The sequence below is a fragment of the Nyctereutes procyonoides genome, unplaced genomic scaffold (genome assembly GCF_905146905.1).
Source record: "Nyctereutes procyonoides isolate TBG_1078 unplaced genomic scaffold, NYPRO_anot_genome, whole genome shotgun sequence".
Lineage (NCBI taxonomy): Eukaryota > Metazoa > Chordata > Mammalia > Carnivora > Canidae > Nyctereutes > Nyctereutes procyonoides.
Window position 1 is genome coordinate 27326491 of NW_026575159.1, and position 19645 is coordinate 27346135.

The 19645-nt window shown below is 39.3% G+C and overlaps 1 protein-coding gene across 1 annotated transcript; it reads left to right on the forward strand.

Annotated features, from left to right (window-relative positions):
* Positions 1-5251: 5251 nt before the first annotated feature.
* LOC129502430 (40S ribosomal protein S24-like) lies at positions 5252-5734 on the forward strand. The gene is made up of 2 exons (XM_055313997.1): positions 5252-5404; positions 5477-5734. Exons 1-2 carry the CDS (start codon positions 5252-5254, stop codon positions 5732-5734), a joined length of 411 nt encoding a protein of 136 aa, XP_055169972.1.
* Positions 5735-19645: the final 13911 nt, after the last annotated feature.

Sequence of the window (19645 nt, forward strand, 5' to 3'; positions counted from 1 at the left end):
CGTTGCTTTGCCTCTTCCTTGTCATCTCTCAGACTCATTCAAGGATGCCTTCACCAGCCTCCTCTAGAATCTTTACCTGATGTACCCAAATCCAGGATATGGACTCCCATTCACTGCTTCTGTAGCTGCCCTATGGTCCTTCTCCAGAGCACATGTCAAGCAACTACTCCTGAACAACTTTGAAACTAGATTATCCATTCTCAACAGGGGTGGTGTCAGGCAGTGATGAAAATTAGTTCTCTGGGACAAAAGAGATTTTAGATATTACAATGGTTTGTGGCCCTCCAAAGGGCCACGGTCATAAGCATGGTGGTAAAATTAGGGGCAGGGGACATAATACTATAGTTATTAGAGAGAGAGAGAGAGAGAGAGACTCCTTAAGGTGGTGATGCTAAGAAAAGAAACTGAGGAATAGTGCAGTAGACTCAATTCTTTTAGGCTATGTCAGGAGGGTTGACATGCTTGCTTTCACAGTGCACATGTTAGGGACATCATAATTTTGAATAAGGGAATCAATCAATGAATAAAACCCAGGTTGGAGATCTTCAGATAAAGGAAGATGGACTGACCAAGATTAGCAGGAGACTTGACCCCAGGACTGACATCAAGATCCCACCTACGTCTACCATATTGGTTCTTCAGGGCATGTTAGACCAAGTCACTAGGAGGCAATGCTGTAGACTCAACTAGGGGAAGAGTGGTGGCAGAAACAGCTCCAGACAGCCGCTGATACAGTTTTGGGTGATATTCTCATTTTAATCACTTGAGAAGGAAAAACACAACTCACTTGTTATTCATTCCTCTAATAATCTCTTTCCACCTTGACCTTTCAATACTGACTGCTGCCCTGCCAACTGCCTTGGAAGTGGCAACAAAAAAATGCAGGACTTTCAGAGTTCGTAATAAACTTTGATACATGTAAAATCAATTTTTGTTGGCATAATTTGAAAGGGCAGTTCATTGTTTGTAATTAGAAACCGTCATGAGGTTTGAAGCGCCAAGTGTTCTCACCTGGAGGAGAATATTAAACTTTAATGAAGGTCTTTTTCCAGAATGGTTGAAAATTTTTCGATGATAATGTCACTATAAGGAAAAATACCTTTGCAGAGGCGCTGCTTAGCTCTGTCTGGGAAACCCTGCTGCAGAAGGATGTGAGGATTTCAACTTCCTTCTAGCATGGCCACTGGGACCTGCATCACGGGTCCAGGCACCTCCTTCACGCCTGTGATTCAGGTCTCCCCTCTGGCAAAGGGTTTCAGTGGTGGTAGCCGAGCACATTCAGTTAGCAAATAGTGAGCCCTGTGAGCCGGGCATGGTGCTAGGCTCGCTGGGAAAGCTTTTGTCAAGTATCAAGTTACATCCATAGTAGAGGTTCCAAAACACAACAAACATACTCGGTACCTTCCCTGCATCATATTTTCTTTCGTCTTCCCTCAAGAAGTCCCCATAGTCTGCTATCTTTCACTAACCAAAGTATATTTATAAATTAAGCTTCCTTTTGATCCTCACTTTAATATTTTACTTGTAAAACTAATGTAAAGGCATTACAAACATTTGAAAAAATAAGAAAAATACATGCAGGAATAAAAAAAATCCACACTAACGAATAAAATCACACTGATCCTCAAACTAATTAAAAGGAACGATGCTACTACTGATATCCACAGAAATTAAAAAACCAGCTCTGGATCTGAATTTCCCTTTCCAATCCATTCTATGTGAATACACATATTCTATGTGCGTATTTTAATATCCACACTAATTGAAAAAAATATGTTTTGGTTTCTCTTCCAGTCCATTTTCTATGTATATTTTGCATAGTTATAAACCAAATGCACATGCAATTTTATCTCGTTTTCAATTTTAAACATTATAACAGAATTATTTCCATTATCTCTATGGCTGTTTCTAATCAACATTTGCAACATGACATAGGAGAGGAATCCATTTCACTAGTGCATTCTTGGTCTTTTATGTTGCTCTTAGGTTTTTGATGTGATGTATATTGGTCTAGAAAAAATAAACATTCTCATGTAAGCAGTCTTTCGTCAACCTACAGAATGGGAGAAGATATTCGCAAATGACGTATCAGATAAAGGGCTAGTATCTAATATCTATAAAGAACTTATTAAACTCAGCAGCAAAGAAACAAACAATCCAATCATGAAATGGGCAAAAGACATGAAGAGAAATCTCACAGATGAAGACATAGACATGGCCAACAAGCACATGAGAAAATGCTCTGCATCACTTGCCATCAGGGAAATACAAATCAAAACCACAATGAGATACCACCTCACACCAGTGAGAATGGGGAAAATTAACAAGGCAGGAAACCACAAATGTTGGAGAGGATGTGGAGAAAAGGGAACCCTCTTGCACTGTTGGTGGGAATGTGAACTGGTGCAGCCACTCTGGAAAACTGTGTGGAGGTTCCTCAAAGAGTTAAAAATAGACTTGCCCTACGACCCAGCAATTGCACTGCTAGGGATTTACCCCAAAGATTCAGATGCAATGAAACGCCAGGACACCTGCACCCCGATGTTTCTAGCAGCAATGTCCACAATAGCCAAACTGGAAGGAGCCTCGGTGTCCATTGACAGACGAATGGATAAAGAAGATGTGGTCTATGTAGAGAATGGAATATTCCTCAACTATTAGAAACGACAAATACCCCCTATTTGCTTTGACATGGATGGAACTAGAGGGTATTATGCTGAGTGAAATAAGTCAGTTGGAAAAGAACAAATATTATATGGTCTCATTCATTTGGGGAATATAAAAATTAGTGAAACGGAATAAAGGGAAAGGAGAGAAAATGCTTGAAAATATCAGTGAGGGTGACAAAACATGAGAGATACCTAACTCTGGGAAATGAACAAAGGGTAGTGGAAGGGGAGGTGGGTGGGGGGTGGGGGTGACTGGGAGATGGGCACTGAGGGGGGCACTTGACTGGATGAGCACTGGGTGTTATGCTATATGTTGGCAAATTGAACTCCAATAAAAAAAAAATAAGCAGTCTTTCCTTTTAGATTATTTTCTTTACGTAGACTCTCAGAAATAAGATTACCAGAACAACATTAGCATGGTTTTTCAAGTAAAAAATAATTTTTGAAAAGAAATGTACACTAACAGTGGCATAGCTATCCCACATTTACCAGAACCCAGTTCTCTACTTATTGAAAACAAATACACACAAAACAAAAACTCAACTCTTTTTTAATAGTGAATGATATTTTAATCCTATATTTTTTGTTAATAAAAGAGATTTGCTATTTACTAGATCCCTAGATCAGCAGAAGCAGATTGGATTTATTACAGAAAGTTGAGATAATTATTAATTATTAATAATTATAATTATATAAATCATTGACATTTCACTTAGAGATTTTCTCAAGATTAAACATGATTTCTATTTGGCTTTTTAAATCATTGAAAATAACTCCAGGATCCCTCTTAGTAATTTCCCGACCACCGCATGTGATCTTGCTGGGGGGCCACACAGGTGTGACATTCTACGCTCATAGACTCTTTGAGCTGGAAGGAGCATCATACACCAATCTGTTTCATGGCATTTATTTTAAACATCAAGAAACCAACATTTCAAATGAACCAGAGTGTTAGGGACAAAAGGGCCCACCCGGATCCCTGACAGTCACTAAGTTGCTAAGCGATCTTTATTTTTTTCTCTCTCTCTCTTCCTGGAAACACTCTACTGATCGTGATTTCAGCAGTTTGCCAGCAATAGCTCTGCGGTCATAGATTCTATGCTTCAAGGTGTCCCACCCAGAAAGGAGATGCAACACTTTCTCTTTGCATGTGTCCCCTAGGGTTTGTATCCGTTTCCACAGATGTGTCCAAAGGTCAAGCCAAATATTTTGTCAACATATATACATTTAAAAAATAAATTTAGGCCTATAGAATTCTTCCAATTTAATCTATTGTGTGAAAACCCTAAGTATGTCTCTTTATATGAAATTTCAGCTCCAGGATTGGAGAAATTTCCCTGAGTTTTTTCTCAGCACACTGACATTCCAAGCAGAGTCACACTTTCTGTTCTCCCACTCCACATCTTCCCTCTCCGTGCACAACTTAAAAGTTGACAAGACAGTGGATTGTAGAGCAAAGAAGCAATAACAGTTTGTCCAAAACCTGCCTGTATGTTCTCAAAATAAAAATAGTTCAGCTAAATAAAATCCTATAACATTCATTTAAAATAGATAACTTCTCTCTTCTCGTACTTCTGAGAGTAGCAGGGAACATTTCAGAGAACTTCTGTTGGTTAAGATCATACTCACTAGCGGTAGCTTAACAGTGAAGAAGCTGCAATTTGGAAGAATGTCTTTGAGTTCCAATCTAAACTGTCCACTCCTCGAACTTGTGAAAATTGTTCTACTCCTTCATATTTAAGTCAAGGTTGGGTTTATTGCCCACTGAATGTGAGAAACAACTGAATTCCTGCAACTAACATGCTTAGCACTAAATCTGTCCAAACAGCACTGAGGGCTCCTGAAAGTATAACTCATAGTAATGGTTGTCTTTTTATTACACGTGCACAAACACACACACACACTCTCTCACACACATCTGCCTCCATCCCAACCCAAAGTTTTTCTCACTTCCTAAATCAGATGCCTCTTTTCTTCCTTTGAACTGCAGCCCCCATGACAGTAAGTCAGCAGACTCAAAAATGAATGGAACTGTCCCCCATAAAATTCAAATGGTGGCATCTGACCTCTATGATGATTATGTTTGAAATATTTTTTAAAATTTAAAAAATAGAAGATTGTGGGGCACCTGCATGGCGCAATTGATTATGTATTGGACTCTTGATTTTGGCTTAGGTCCTGATCTCAGAGTCATGAGATCAAGCCTTAAGTCAGCCTCTCTTATCGAGGAGTCTGCTTCTCTATCTCCCTCTCCCTCTGTCTCTCCTGCCTGTGTTCTCTTTCTCCCTCTCAAATAAATGAATACATACATACATACATACATACATAAATCTTAAAAAAAAACAACCATAGACAATTGAGTCCACAGGATGAGTACAGGACAACTTAAAAAACAAACAAAAAGGTTTGGAAAAAAGAGTCAAATAAATTTGTGAAAGTGGAAACCTGCCATCATTAAAGTACATACATACACACATACATAAAAATTATAAAAACATGAGCTAAAGAGTAAACCTTCCAATACGGCATTGAAAGAAGAGTGTGTCTCTTCCTTCCATGCTGCTTGAAGCTTGGCTACCGTCATGAACGACATGGTAATAATCCGGACCAGGAAGTTCATGACCAACCTACTGCTTCAGGAGAAACAGATGGTCATCGATGTTCTTCACACCAGGAAGACAGAAATTTGGGAAAAACTAGCCAAAATGTACAAGACCACACCAGATGTCATATTTGTTTGCTTGTTTGTTTTTATAAATTTATTTTTTATTGGTGATCAATTTGTCAACATATAGAATAACACCCAGTGCTCATCCCGTCAAGTGCCCATATTTGTATTTGGATTCAGAACCCATTTTGGTGGTGGCAAGACAACTCACTTTAGCAGTTTTATGATTTATGATTCCTTGGATTACACAAAGAAAAATGAACCCAAACATAAACTTGCAAGACATGACCTGTATGAGAAGAAAAAGACATCAAGAAAACAGTTCAAAGAATGCAAAAGCAGAATGAAGAAAGTCAGGGGGACTGCAAAAGCCAACGTTGGTGCTGGCAAAAAGTGAGCTGGAGATTGGACAACAGAAAGAGTAAAGATTCTCCAGTGGCTTTATCTGTGGTGATTGTGCAGATTTTTCATGAGAGGATTAATAAACTAAGAATGTTAAAAAAATAAAATAAAAAAAGGAGAGTGTGTGAATAAACCACCCAGAATTCACTGTGACAACAGAACAGAATATAGAAGAAACTTGAGGTTTCGATCGTGGATCAAAAAAGATGAAAGAGAATCCTAAATCCTGATTCCTTTCCTTTTTTTTTCTCCCTTCTCCTCATCCTCCTCCTTTGCCATCACCTATTACCCCATGAACTACTTTTGGCTGACCTTTTATATTCTGTGCAATACTTTTAAGTGTATTATCTCCCTGGATCTTCACAGTAAATCTTTGAGATAATTGGATTTAGAATTGTTACCCCATTTGACAGATGAATTAACTGCCACTCCAAAAAGACAGTAACAGAAAGTGCCAGGAAAAAGCCTACTTTTGGGTATTCAAAACCTAATTTTATGCATGATTTTGGATGAGACAAACATGCTGTGGGTCACTCTGCTCATGTTTCTCAAGAGGAGCCAAGGCTCCCTTTCTTCAGGACTGCTTTGAAGATGAAGTGTGATGAGCACAGAACTGCAGAGAGCGGTGCAAATCTTACCATGACTCCTTGCTAACAGGACCTCCTGGACGCGAGTGTTGTACTGTGAAGTGTTACAATGATGAAGTGATGATCTATCTCGGGTATTTTCTTTGTTTTACCCAAATCCGGTTCCCAGTCCCACGTCCCCATGTCACTCACCTCTGTAAGCTCTGGAGAGCCAGTTGGGGGTGTATGATTTTTCTGGATGCCTTTCAGCAGTCTGGCCCATTGCCAAGCAAATGAAACACAGTTGTGCCACATAGAAATGGGGTTCTCAGTGTCTTTGCATCACTATTCTCTCCATCCTGAACTTCTCACCCAGACAGCAAGAACTTCCTGGAACTTGCTGGTTTCTGGCTTGGGGGCTCATTTTTCCGATTGCCATCTGACCCGTTTCTCAGCTCTTCAGTACACTTCTTTAGGTTGCCTGTTACTTTTTCTGCTCAACTTTGATTCTTTTCGTTCTTTGGTTTTGCTCCCATTCATTATTTGGAGTAAATTGCATGCAGATCCAGCTGTATGTAAAATCTCAAGATTTAAAATGATTACAGAGGCCTATAGCACAACCCCCTATGCTCCTCAATACACCTGTTAGATTGACAGGCAGACTTTGTTCAAACATCTCTAAATGCAGGGAGCTTTACCTGTGTTTACCTACCACACAGGGGAGATTTTTCACTACTATGCAGACACACTTGATACAAGTTAGAAACATATTTTCTTGTGTTTCTTCTGCCTGGAATGATCTTCCTAGCTTCTCTGCCTTCTCCAGACTTCTGTCTTCAAATATTGGGTACCAACGCCTTCAAAGAGACTTAGGCATTCCTCCTTGTCTGATCCCTGTGCCCTTGTGAAAGCCTTAATTAAAGCACAGATTACATCGTGCGAGACTGTGAAATCATTTATAGGAAAAGCCACACAGTTGTATCTGGTTTGTCTGAATAGCACCTAAAACAGTGCCAGTTACATAGTCCATATGTCTTTGTTGAATGAATGAAGAAGTAAATGACTAAACCGAATGAATAAATGAATGAAATACAGTGCTGGATTTTGAATGTGACTCTCCATAAAAATTAGCCCATGCATTTAAAAAATGTGATCTTCTTCCCTGATTAATTAAACAGAAAAAAATATGCCAGTGTACTATCCTGGTATATCCTTTCTACGTTAGACTCTAATGGGTAAAGCAACCTCTAATTTTAAAATGATACTTTTAAAAAGTGCAAAATTATGTACTTTAGGTTTGCAACATAAAAAATGCCACCGTAATGACCATCTGCACCGAGACTACTGAGCTAGATTAAGTCTGACATTAACAAGAATTCTAACAAGGCATTACCTCCTGAAATCACGGATAAGACCCAGGGACTCCAGCTCCTAAAATCCCAACAGGATAATACAGGTCCTAATAAGATAAGAGAAAGCCAGAAATATCTTTTAATTCTGTGGAGTCAAATTGTTTTAAGATAAATTCAGTGAATGAAGACAAAGCAAAAGCAAGAAGAGAATTTGGCTGTTGTGATCATGAGCAGGGAATCTAGCGGTTAATAGGCTACCGTTTGCAATTCACTGCGACGGAAAACATCTTTGTCACAAACGTGATGTTGTTGTGGCTGCTATGTAAACCGCCATGTGTGGGAGATCACCCTAATGCTGCTACTCTGGCACCCAGTAAAGTCGAGCCTTCACCGTGCGTTGTATTGTTGTGCTCACTTTATGGATGAGGAATAAGAGCCTCAGGAAGGCTGACTTACATGCTTAGGATCTCATAGCTACTGAAAGGAATCCAAGCTAACTAGAGAATGCATTATTTTTTCTGAGCTATGCTGCCTCGTCATGTATTACCAAGAAGAATCATATTATCTTTCTCCGTCTACACCTGGATAATACAATTCAGGTAGGATTTGCCTGTGATTATCTGGTGACCTGATGACAGGGAATCAGAGGATATGTGTTATGGATTTGGCTGCCTGCATCAGCCCCATGAAAGATGGGCTGCTGACCCCTTCCTTCCCCCTCTCTTGGTACAGCATCGATATGGACCACATGTGGGTCACTCAAACTATTTGTTCATTCACTAATACTTGTGTTTTAGACCTAATGGAGACAATATTTTCGCATGTAAGATCTCTGTGAGATAGAGATTTTCCTAAGTCAAGAATATGGATACACAAGAGTTTAAGACATTTGGGAAGAAGCAAATCTATGAAGTAGTGGACCTTGATCAAATCCACCCCTTGTAAATTCACTAACCATCCCATCTCCCTTACTTTAAGGGCTTATAAGGTACAAAGCATAATGGCATAGTGGAAGAAAGAGAAAATAATTCATTACTTCTGCCCTTAAGGAGGGTTGTGCTGTCTTCTGGTGGCATTTTTAACTAAGCATTTGAGTAAGCTTGGATCTTAACAGCCCAAGTATGGGGGATATTTCTAAGGAGAGAAGGTAGCCCCTAGGCTAGGGTGATGGGCTTATGCCTATTTTTCATACAGGACCCCATGCTTACAGGAGGAGCCCTTCCTTCGGTTTCATACTCTATTGTGCCGTCTTAAAATCAGGAATAATTTGTTAACAAAGGACCCTGCATTTCCATTTTGCATTAGACCCTGAAAAGTTTGTAGCTGGTCCTGGATGGCCCTAAATCAGAGCCTTGAATCCATAGGGAGAATTAAAGTCAGAGGGGCAAGAAGCCAGCCACACTGTAAACATCACATTATGATGCATTAGGTGCTGATTCAGATGAGTTCTTGCTTCTCAGGCTTGGATAGAGATGGTCAGCCCTGAGGATCCTAAAATTATTTTATGTAACTTGCATATATATGTTTAGGTGTTCCAGGACAATTTAGCTTGATCATGCAAAATCAATTTTCATGATTTTTTCCAACTATTGCAAAAATTTTCAAACATACAAAAAATGGAAAGGACGATACAAATACACGGTAATTATGAATTGAATTATTTATATAGAAATACTCAAACCACACATATTTTGTTGACCATTTGAAAATGTTTCAGGCATCATGAAGCTTTAGGCTTCCATATTTAATCATGCCTCTTTTAGTAATAAGAGTGCAATATTATGGGGTACCTGGTCGGCTCAGTCAGTTGAGCATTTGCCTCAGGCTCAGGTCATGATCTCAGAGTCCTGGGATCGAGCCCTGCTTCAAGTTTCCTGCTCAGTAGGGAATCTGCTTCTCCCTCTTCCTCTGGCCTATCCCCCACTGTGATCTCTCTCTCTTTCTCTCTCTCTCTCTCCTCCCCAAATACATAAATAAAATATTTTTAAAAAAATAAGAGCAATTTTCTAAGTAACCCCATCGCTCTTGTAACTCCTAATAAAAGTAAGCAAATACCATCACTTATTTTTTAACATTTTTTTATTTATTTATTCATGAGAGACACAGGCAGAGGGAAAAGCAAGCTCCCTGCAGGGGAACCAGATGCGGAACTTGATCCCAGGACCCCGGGATCATGACTGGAGCCAAAGGCAGATGCTCAACCACTGAGCCACCCAGGTGCCTCCAAATACCATCACTTAATGTCAAAATATATTCAAAATATCCCAGTTTTCCCAAAACATTTTTTATTTTCAGCTCAAGAATCTCACACCATTCACATACTGCATTTGGTTTTAATGTCTCTCTGTTCTCTTGTAATCCATAACAGATGGTGATATACCAAATTATTTTTTAAGAGAATAATCCATGATTACAATAAAAAAGAAAAGCACCAATTGCTACTCTCGAAGGTGGCAAATCCAGTTTTCCTCAGTCTGAAAAAAAATTAATTTAAGGGAAAGAAGTGACATATATTCTGCCTTTTTTAGAAGGAATATCCAGATCATGAGGGAAAGAAGGGTCTTCTCCACAGAAGAATGACAACCAATAACTACAGATAGAAGGACATGATTACAAAATGACACTTTTACAGCCTCCAATGAAATAGTTTAGGGAAGGAACTTTTGTAGATGCATAAAACCATTAGGCACAAGGCAGTTTTGGAAAAGGATATTCACTCAACATGAGATCACTCTGAGGATTACTTACTAGTCCTAAAATGAAAAATGTATCTTCATAAGGGATCTACTTGGTCATCATCACTTAGCAAAGGCATCAAACATCATTGCTGCCCCTGGGACCACCTGATATTATGATCCCCCTGGGGAGATGTGGTATGAAATAGATAGTATCACCTGAAGGAGTTTTCTCCTCCTTCCCAAAAATTTATCCTATATCTAAGCAGACGTGAATCTTAAACTCTAGCTTTTGGAAAACGTAGAGAACAGCCTAGCTTCCTAAATGATGTCATAGGCAATTTGATAAATCCGGAGGGTAGGACAGTCCACATGGCAACTCCTTGGGTGCTTAAAAAATGTCAGAGTCCAAAGAAACACACACACACACACACACACACACACACACACACACACACACGTCAAAGTCATGGGGAAAAAAAGGTGGGAAGATATTTAATAGTTTAAGAGTAAAATGTTATATTGTATGTATGCTTCATCCTTTGTGGTTGGTTAAAAACATGCTTATGCATCTACATTAGAGTTTATTTAAACACATTTATTAACACACTTTAATTAGTAAATGAATATAAAATCAAGTGTTAGCTTTTAGTAGGTTTGATTGATAAAGAGGGCTTCATTTGGGATCCAAACCTAATATTCATTCTTCTTTCCCCTATTGTGCACTGTGATGAAAATCTGTATTTCTTAATTTGCTCATTCCCTTTTTGTATTTATTAAGGCCACATAATAATTAGTGTTATCTTTATTTAATTGTATGTTGTCTTCACCTTTCTTTTGCTTAAATGTAGGATACATCTAAATTAAATGTTTTATTCAGCTATTAAAGCTGGGATTCTGAACAAACCCAAAATGTTCTCAGTGTCGAACACATCAAGCAAAAATAAGATTTATCTGGAACATATTCATGTTCATTGAAGAGTCCTATATACCTTATGGTGGAAGCAGTAAGGAGAAAGAGAAGAAGGCGAAGGTAATTTTCTAAGACGGAATTGGGTATGAAGGTAGATCTAGAGAGCTTTATTTATTTAAATGTGTCTTCCTTCCCCACCTTTACATCACTTTTGTGGTGTTTAGAGGTGGGAGAGGAGGGGAAAGCATGCATTAAATTGTGAAATACTCTGAAGCATGCAGTTCTTATCTTCTTGAGTCTTTATGAAACAGAAATCTCAGAACTAGGCCTAAGATGGCCATTATCTTTTCAAGAAATATATATATATACATTATGATAGCCACTCACGCCTCTAAGAATCTCCAAACTAGATCCATCAAGGTTGTGCTACCTCACTTGAATGTCTGGCAGGCAACAGTAAAAGCATAGAGTTGCTACTTACGACAATTAAAAATAAAGTCAGTGGTAAGTAATCATACTCTGCTACAGCTGAGGACCTAAGAATTGTAACAAATGGGTTTTCTCTCTCTTATTTCTGTGACTAAAGGAAATGAAACTATCTACAGTGCCATGATTAAAGGTGGCAATAGTGAAATGACAGATTAATGAATCATGTTTTCAATATTTATCTTAAAATGAAAAAAATGAAATGGCACTAGATTTATTTGAACACTTTGGTTAGATTAGCCAAGAGTTAAATATTCTGCATTTCTGTGACTCAGACGTGAGAGTATTATGAGACCCTTCACTGATATCTCTGTGTTCTGACACATGACTGTCTCTTTCCCCCCTTCACCTTCTTTCTCACCATTCTTACCAACCAATTTTAAAGGAAATACATAGCACAGCTCAAATGAGCATGATTGTTCGAGTGCCTTTTGCATGTTTGTGATGGTGCTCTGAGATAATTAGGGTTACTACAAACCATTAGACTGAGGACTTGTTGGAACTTGTTCACTTTTAATGAGATTCTCCTAAGCAAAATATGTGTGTTTATGTATAACAAGAAACTTCAAATGAAGTAACAGCACATTATCTGAAATTATATCATAGAGATGGCTCAGGTGGAAAGGCCCCTGTCTCTGTAGTCTCTGCAGTACCTTTTCCTTCCAAAATATGAATCTCATGCTGTTCCATTTCACTGCTGCTGGAAGATATCCAATCTCATCCCAGCAAACAACACCAATGGAAGAATGAGGTGACTGGGAAGACATTGCACAGCAACATGGAATCTGACACAAATACTTAGTTTCATTTTCTTTATTAGCATTATTATTGTTTTGGTTTCTCTATCTTTGCATATAAGCCAAGTAAAGAATTCAAAACTTGTGGAAAGGTGTCCCTGCCTCAGCTCCCCCTCTCCTCTCCTAGCGTGGGTAGAGCTCTTGTCTTCCGTGTTTTTATGTAAGCACGTGATACCTATTTTTATCACTGACCTTACTGCACTTACTACTTTATTGTGACTTCACTGTGATATGCTCACACCCTGACCTTCCTTTCTATAATGGGAGCTTCAAGAAGAAGGTAGGAAGCCTTTCTTGTCATTAAGTCTCTACCCTCTTTCTAGCAAATGTCTCACACGTTAAGAGTTGAATAAAATGAATGAATGGTTGGATGGGTGGATGGATGGATGGATGGATGGATGGTTGGATGGATGGATGGTTGGTTGGATGGATGGATAGTTGAATGTAAAGATGGATAGATTTTTGTTATCTCCATATATGTTCTAACATTTTGCCTCCTCTAAACCAACTCTTTTTGATGACAAGGGGCATCATTACTATATCTATATTCTTGAAAAAATTTGACTTCCTATCTTTCTCATTACAAGTTGTACTATTTCATTAATTTCCTTCTTGTTTTCTTTCTGTAGATGCTGCTATAGATATAAATGCTTTTTAATTCCTGACGTTGGTAATGTTTGACCACTATTTTTGTTTTATAAGTCTAACCAGATCTTGATCCATTGATTGATCTTTTGGAAGAGCCATATTTTGGTTTTCTTTCTTTCTTTTTTTCTTATAAATTTATTTTTTATTGGTGTTTGGTTTTCTTTATTATCTGTTTTCTATTCATTAATCTTCATATTTGCATTTATTTTCATGTTCTTTCTCCTTATTTGGCATTTTTTTAAGTTTTAGAATTTTTATCCACACGATGTTTTTGAAACAATTCACCTCCTGGGCATGTCATAAGGAGTGTGGACAGTAGAGCTACTGATTCTCTATTACACTCTAGGCTTCTTCTAAATTCCTCACTTGCATTTATTTCCTTTAATGCTCTTACATATTCATGGAAGTGTATGTTACTACTAGATTCCTTTTACCAGTTAGCCACATGGCCTCAGAGAAATTGAATCCCTTTTCAAAGCCTCATAATTGGTTAGAGGCACCATTTAGTTTCAAACTGCGATCCTTTAGACCCCCCAATTTTTTTTTAACTATGTCACACTGCTTCTAATCTCTGTACAATATTCTTGTATAGAGAACAGGAACATGTTCTTGTACCATACTCTGGTAAATACCTTGAATTCAATAAACATAAATGTCTCAGTATCTCTTTCTAATACTGTCAAGAAGACCCAATGTGTGTTTTTCATTCTTTCCCATGGAAAAAAAAATGATATGACAATGTCCCTGTAGGAAGGTAAAACAACAAGGAAATTATATTCCAAGGTTTTTTTTGATTTAACAAGAGATTGACATTCTGAGGGGTGAAAAGTAGGAAATCATGAGACTCTGAGAAAAATATGTCAGAATGAATTGTCTCCATCACTCTCCCTGAGTGCAGATACAGAGGCCAAACAGCCAAGCATCAGATATTGAAGCAATTGTATGTGTTACAGTGAAGCATGGGAGCAGGATGCAGTATCTTAGAATGTACACCATCTAAGAGACTTTAGATCAGTAAGCTTAATCCATGGCCTCCATTTTACCTGCAAAAAAGTTTTAAAACAAAGGCTCCAGAAGGGGAAAATGATTTGTCCATGGTCAAACAGTTCACTTAGAGTCATAGGTAAAGATACCGACATGCACACCTACACATACAAATGGCAGTACATACACATTGTATTCTACAATGTATCCTCTCCACCCTCAGCTTTTAAAAAGCAGCCTTCCACTCCCATTCTCAACAAAACAAAAATCTCCTAAAAAGTACATAGACAAACATTAGCTGAACTTCCTTTTAGATATTTTTGTAATAATGTATTTGTGTCCCTTATTCCATTCTCCTTGTTTATGTAGAAAAATTACATAACAGAAATAAGATAATGCACTAGTCAACTATGACCACAATAATGCTGCATAACAAACCCAGCCCAAAGCTCGGTGGCTTAAATCACCTGTTCTATTTTCACCTGCATGTGTGTACTGGTGGGTAGAGCTGGCCTGTTCAGAGCTATGCAGCTCTGCTTCTCACTGTAGGTCTGGAGGTTGCCTGGGGCAGCTCTGATCCACATAACTCTCATCCTTCTTCTCTGACTAGTGGGCTATCCTAGGAATGTTCTTCTTAGGGAAAAAGAGAGAAGCAGAGATATGTCAGATTTCTTAAGGCCTAGACTCAGACCAAGTGCCGTTATCTCTACCTTATCATATAAGGCAAAGCAAGCATAGCTAAAACCACAGGGAAATCACTGATACAGTTATTATGCCCATTAATGAGAGCAACTTAAACATCTCATGCTCAGGGCATGGGTACAGGGAAGAGAAAAGAACTAGGGCCGATGGTGCAATCTATCACAGGTAATAATCCCCTGTGAAGACTCCCTTGCATTCTGGATTTGGTGCATAACCTTACAGACCTGTAATTATATATGTTTTGTTTTTAAAAATGCAGTATTTATTGTATATGTATACATATGTATGTATGTATGTATTTCACATTGTATATATTACTTGCCTTATAGTCATCACTCAATAGTGTATCTTGGATGACTTCCTATATCAATCAGCACATATACTCATAAATCATTACTTCTAACTGTTTCATGGTATTATAAGAAATGAATACACGTATTTACTTAGCCATTCCCCTAATTGTTAGACGTTAGATGAATTTGTAACGCTCAGTATTATAAACATGCTTTATTTTTTAAAAATATTTTATTTATTTATTTGAGAAAGGAATAGGGAAAGAGAACACTACCAGGGGTGGGGAAGAGAGGCAGAGGGAGAAGGAGAAGCCTACTCCCCTACTGAGCAGGGAGCCAGACACGGGGCTCGATCCCAGGACCCCTGAGATCATGATCCGAGCCGCAGGCAGATGCTTCACCGACTGAGCCAACCAGGCACCTGTAAACATGCTTTAATGGGCACCCTTGTGCATGCCTCCTTGTTTTTCCCTAGGGTAGCCAGCATAAATTAATATTTTAGGTCATGTAGACTGTGAACTTCATATTGTAAATATAATTTTCAAAATTACTTCCAATGTGGCCTATAAATCGACATTTCCTCCAGCAGTGAATGCATACCTACCCTCACTGGCCCTTACCAAACAGTTCATATTTTCTTTCTCCCAAATGAATGAAACACTTGAATTTCTCAGTCAACGATGTGAAATTAATTTTCCTTAAACATTGAACCTTCGTTCTCCACAAACCAAATTAACATGGTGCAGTGATATACATTTAGTGCTTCCGAGAATCCCTTGCACCCTTGGCCCCACTATTCCTACTGTTCTTCTGCTGCGCTCCCAGGGTGTACTATAAATAGTCTTGCCTTGTGTCAAAACACCTTTTTTGATATTATCTCCCTGGATCAATGCCCTGACTTCAACCCCTACTTCTTTCATATCCAGAATGGTTGGTACAATTGTTATGTTTCTCCAATCATTATTGTCTCAAATGAGTACCTCCTCACTCAATACAAAAACCTCATTACCCCTCATTCTGAAAGTCTAGAGCATGATAATCTCATTCATCTCTCTCACATGGGAAATGAAAAACACCAGGCTCTAAGAAAATGAGCTGATTCCTTATCTTTAACATAGGGATACAGAAATTAATGACATCCTGGGTTCCAGGATCTATGATAAATTATGTTGAGTGTAAGAGACATAAACACGATGGAAGAGTGGTCTGATGGTCTCAGACCATGGTCTCAGTGGTCCATGGCCTGATGGAGAGAGCACTTGAGTAGCTTCTGGGAAAAATTGAACCCACACTCCCTTCACCCCAGATATACTCTGTGCACTAATTAATGCAGTAACATTGAGAAAACATAAACTTCCTAACCTTATTTCTTTACTGGAAGAATGAAAACTACTCTGAACAGGTTGTGAGCATCTAAGTAAGTGCATGTGCAGAAAATGTTTCTGAAAGGTACACCCCTTCACATACACACACACAGCATGAAAACCATCAAGGTTAATTATTTTCACCAAAGCGGGATAAATTGGTCCTTAGTCATCTCCAAAAGAAGTGAGTTGGTGCTGGATTTAATACTATGAACCATCATTTTTACTAATATTGGCCTCACTCAGACAATTATAGATAAAGGCCGACTTGATCCAAGAAAAGCTTTAGACACCTGAAGGGAATGAGGAATCGGATCACATTTGTCTTCTCATCATCTAGCAGTGTGAAAGAAATGTGAGTCAACTGATCACCTAATGAGACTCTTCTAGTCAGTGATGCATATGCCATCTGAGGTGTCGAGAACAGTGCTCGACATTAAAAATGAACAGATCTGATGAGCACCGGGTGTTGTATGGAGGTGTTGAATCACTGGATTGTGTACCTGACACTAATATTGCACCGTATGTTAACTAACTTTAATTTAAATAAAAACTTTAAAAAATACTCTCTAGCTCCATCTAAAAAATGAATAGAATTTTTGAAACTGAACCTCAGAGTGATGATTGTGGGTAGGATGGGGCCAGTGTCCTTCCTCCTCCTTCACCCCTCCTCCTGAGCTCTACTAGCATGCCACCTCCCCTCTCGACTGATGGTCAGAGCAGAAGGACAGGGAAGGTTTGATACTGCAGCTCCTTACCCAATGGGGGTGCCTGGGGTAGGAGAGGACTCTTCTTTGGTGGAACTAAGAGGTTGGATTCCATAGCCCTGGTGCCTGTCATGGTGCACGCTTATCTGAGACACGTAGAATTGCAGAATCTTACAGCATTGAAACATCCTGAGCAGAAAGAAGCCAGGAAGGCAGCCTTAGAGGTCAGAAATCAAAATGTAGGAGACATGGAGAGAAGAGGTTCTGACAGGCATGAGGCACAGTGTTTGCAAGCTGAGAAAGATATAAAAAGAGAAGCACAATGTAATCCTGGTGGTGGGTGGTGAGGGTGGTGTGGTGACCAAGTGTTGAGTATGCAAGTTGGAATTGTTTTTATAAGTCACCAGCATAGGTATCCACGAGTGAATTGGCCTACTTAAAAAAAAAATAGATAAATATGGAAGCCAAGCCAGAACCTTTATCATCTTTCCCTAATCTTACTCATCTCCAGCTCTTATCACTGTGTGCATCATCCTGCCCAACCCCCACGCACTGCAACCCCACCTCACAGATCATTGCACCTTGTAAGGCATATGCGCTCCTGGGCCTTTGCTCCTTTGTAGTCTCTCTCCCTTCTTCACGAGATACTTCATCTTCTCTTTATTGCCTGTAAAACTCCTATTTATGATCTAAGTGTTGTCTAAATACAACCGCTACTGTGAAGCCATCCATGCCTTTTCCAGGCAAAGCTGGTTCCAGTTGTTTCTGTGTTCCTGCTACAGGCCATGTAGCCTGGCATAGTAGTTACCGAAAACCCAAACTTTCTGTTCAGGTTCTCAGCTAGGAAACTAGAACAGACTTTTAAACTTGTCTGTAATCTCTCTCAATCACCAGCGTCTGCCCCAGCCCCAAGACAGACTACTGCCAGAACGAACTTTCTAAAACACATCCTCCATCGTACTGCATTTCCATACGTATCATCTCAATATTGTTTGTGAAAACAACTCCCAGAGAGTTTCACAGCACATCCAAGGCTTTTTGTAAGTGTAGAGCTCAGAGAAGCAAAGTGATTTGACCGAGGTCAGAGGGCTAATAAATGGCAGAGAGAGTGTTTGAACCCAGATCTGCCTGAATGTAGAGGGCTGACCCACACTGCTGCCCCTTTCTACTGCACTGTGAGGGGAGGGACCTGCTTCCTGTGTGCTTGCCTCTGAACTGGCAATGCATGGGGGCACTTTTGGAAAGAGATGTTATATAAGCAACTAACATATTTCTTATGCACAATATGTCTTTGCAGCCTGAGCTTATTTTAAACCAGCCACAAGAATGTGTATCGGTGAACACATATTTGAGCTAACAGATGGGAGTGGGCACCTTTGTCACTCACAAATATAGCTCTTTGACCAATTGTGGAGAAAACTCAAGTGTTGAAAAGTACAGCTTATATATCTTTCCCATTTTCCCTTTTACAACCTCTGTGCCCTAAAACACACTCTGTCCCTTCCTCTTAATCTCTGTCACACACACACACACACACACACACTCATACACACACACACATACCCCATGGGTAAGTTGGTTTGTCCACAAAAGAAGGATACAGAGGGCAACATTTCTATAGTTCAGGCACAAGTGCACTTTCTGCAGCTAATGTGACTCTCACTTGGTTCTTGTTTCTATTCTTTTCCACTGAACCTGAATCTAAAGGTTCAGTCTTCAAGGTAGGCCTCCCTCTGGTGCATTTCCATGTGGACTTTTCATAAAGATTCCAATGCCGGGACCCCTGGGTGGCTCAGCAGTTGAGCGTCTGCCTTCGGCTCAGGGCGTGATCCAAATTCAGGGATCGAGTCCCACATCAGGCTCCCTGCATGGAGCCTGCTTCTCCCTCTGCCTATGTCTCTGCCTCTCTCTGTGTCTCTCATGAATAAATAAATAAAATCTTAAAAAAAAAAAAAAAGAATCCTATGGCTGGGAATGAGATATTCACTTCTATTCTTACTGATGAGACATCACATTTACCTCTTCAGTAGCACAAACTGTAGTATTATATAATTCAACTGTTTGTGTCTTGCTTCTCATCCAGTGTGAACCTCTCCCAAGTGTGATATTTTTCAATTGTTACCCATGTTCCTATTCCACATTATAGTGTCTGGCACTTCAGTCACACTTAAAACATGTGGAAAAATAGGGCATCTGGGTGGCTTCAGTGGTTGAGCATCTGCCTTTGGCTCAGGTCATGATCCTGGGGTTCTGGGATCGAGTCTTGCATCGGGGCTCCCCGTGGAGAGTCTGCTTCTCCCTCTGCCTGTGTTTCTGCCTCTGTGTCTTTCATGAATAAATAAATAAAATCTTAAAAAAACACGTGGAAAAAGAACATTCATAATCCAGAGTGGTTGGTGATTTGCCTCAATTTAATTGT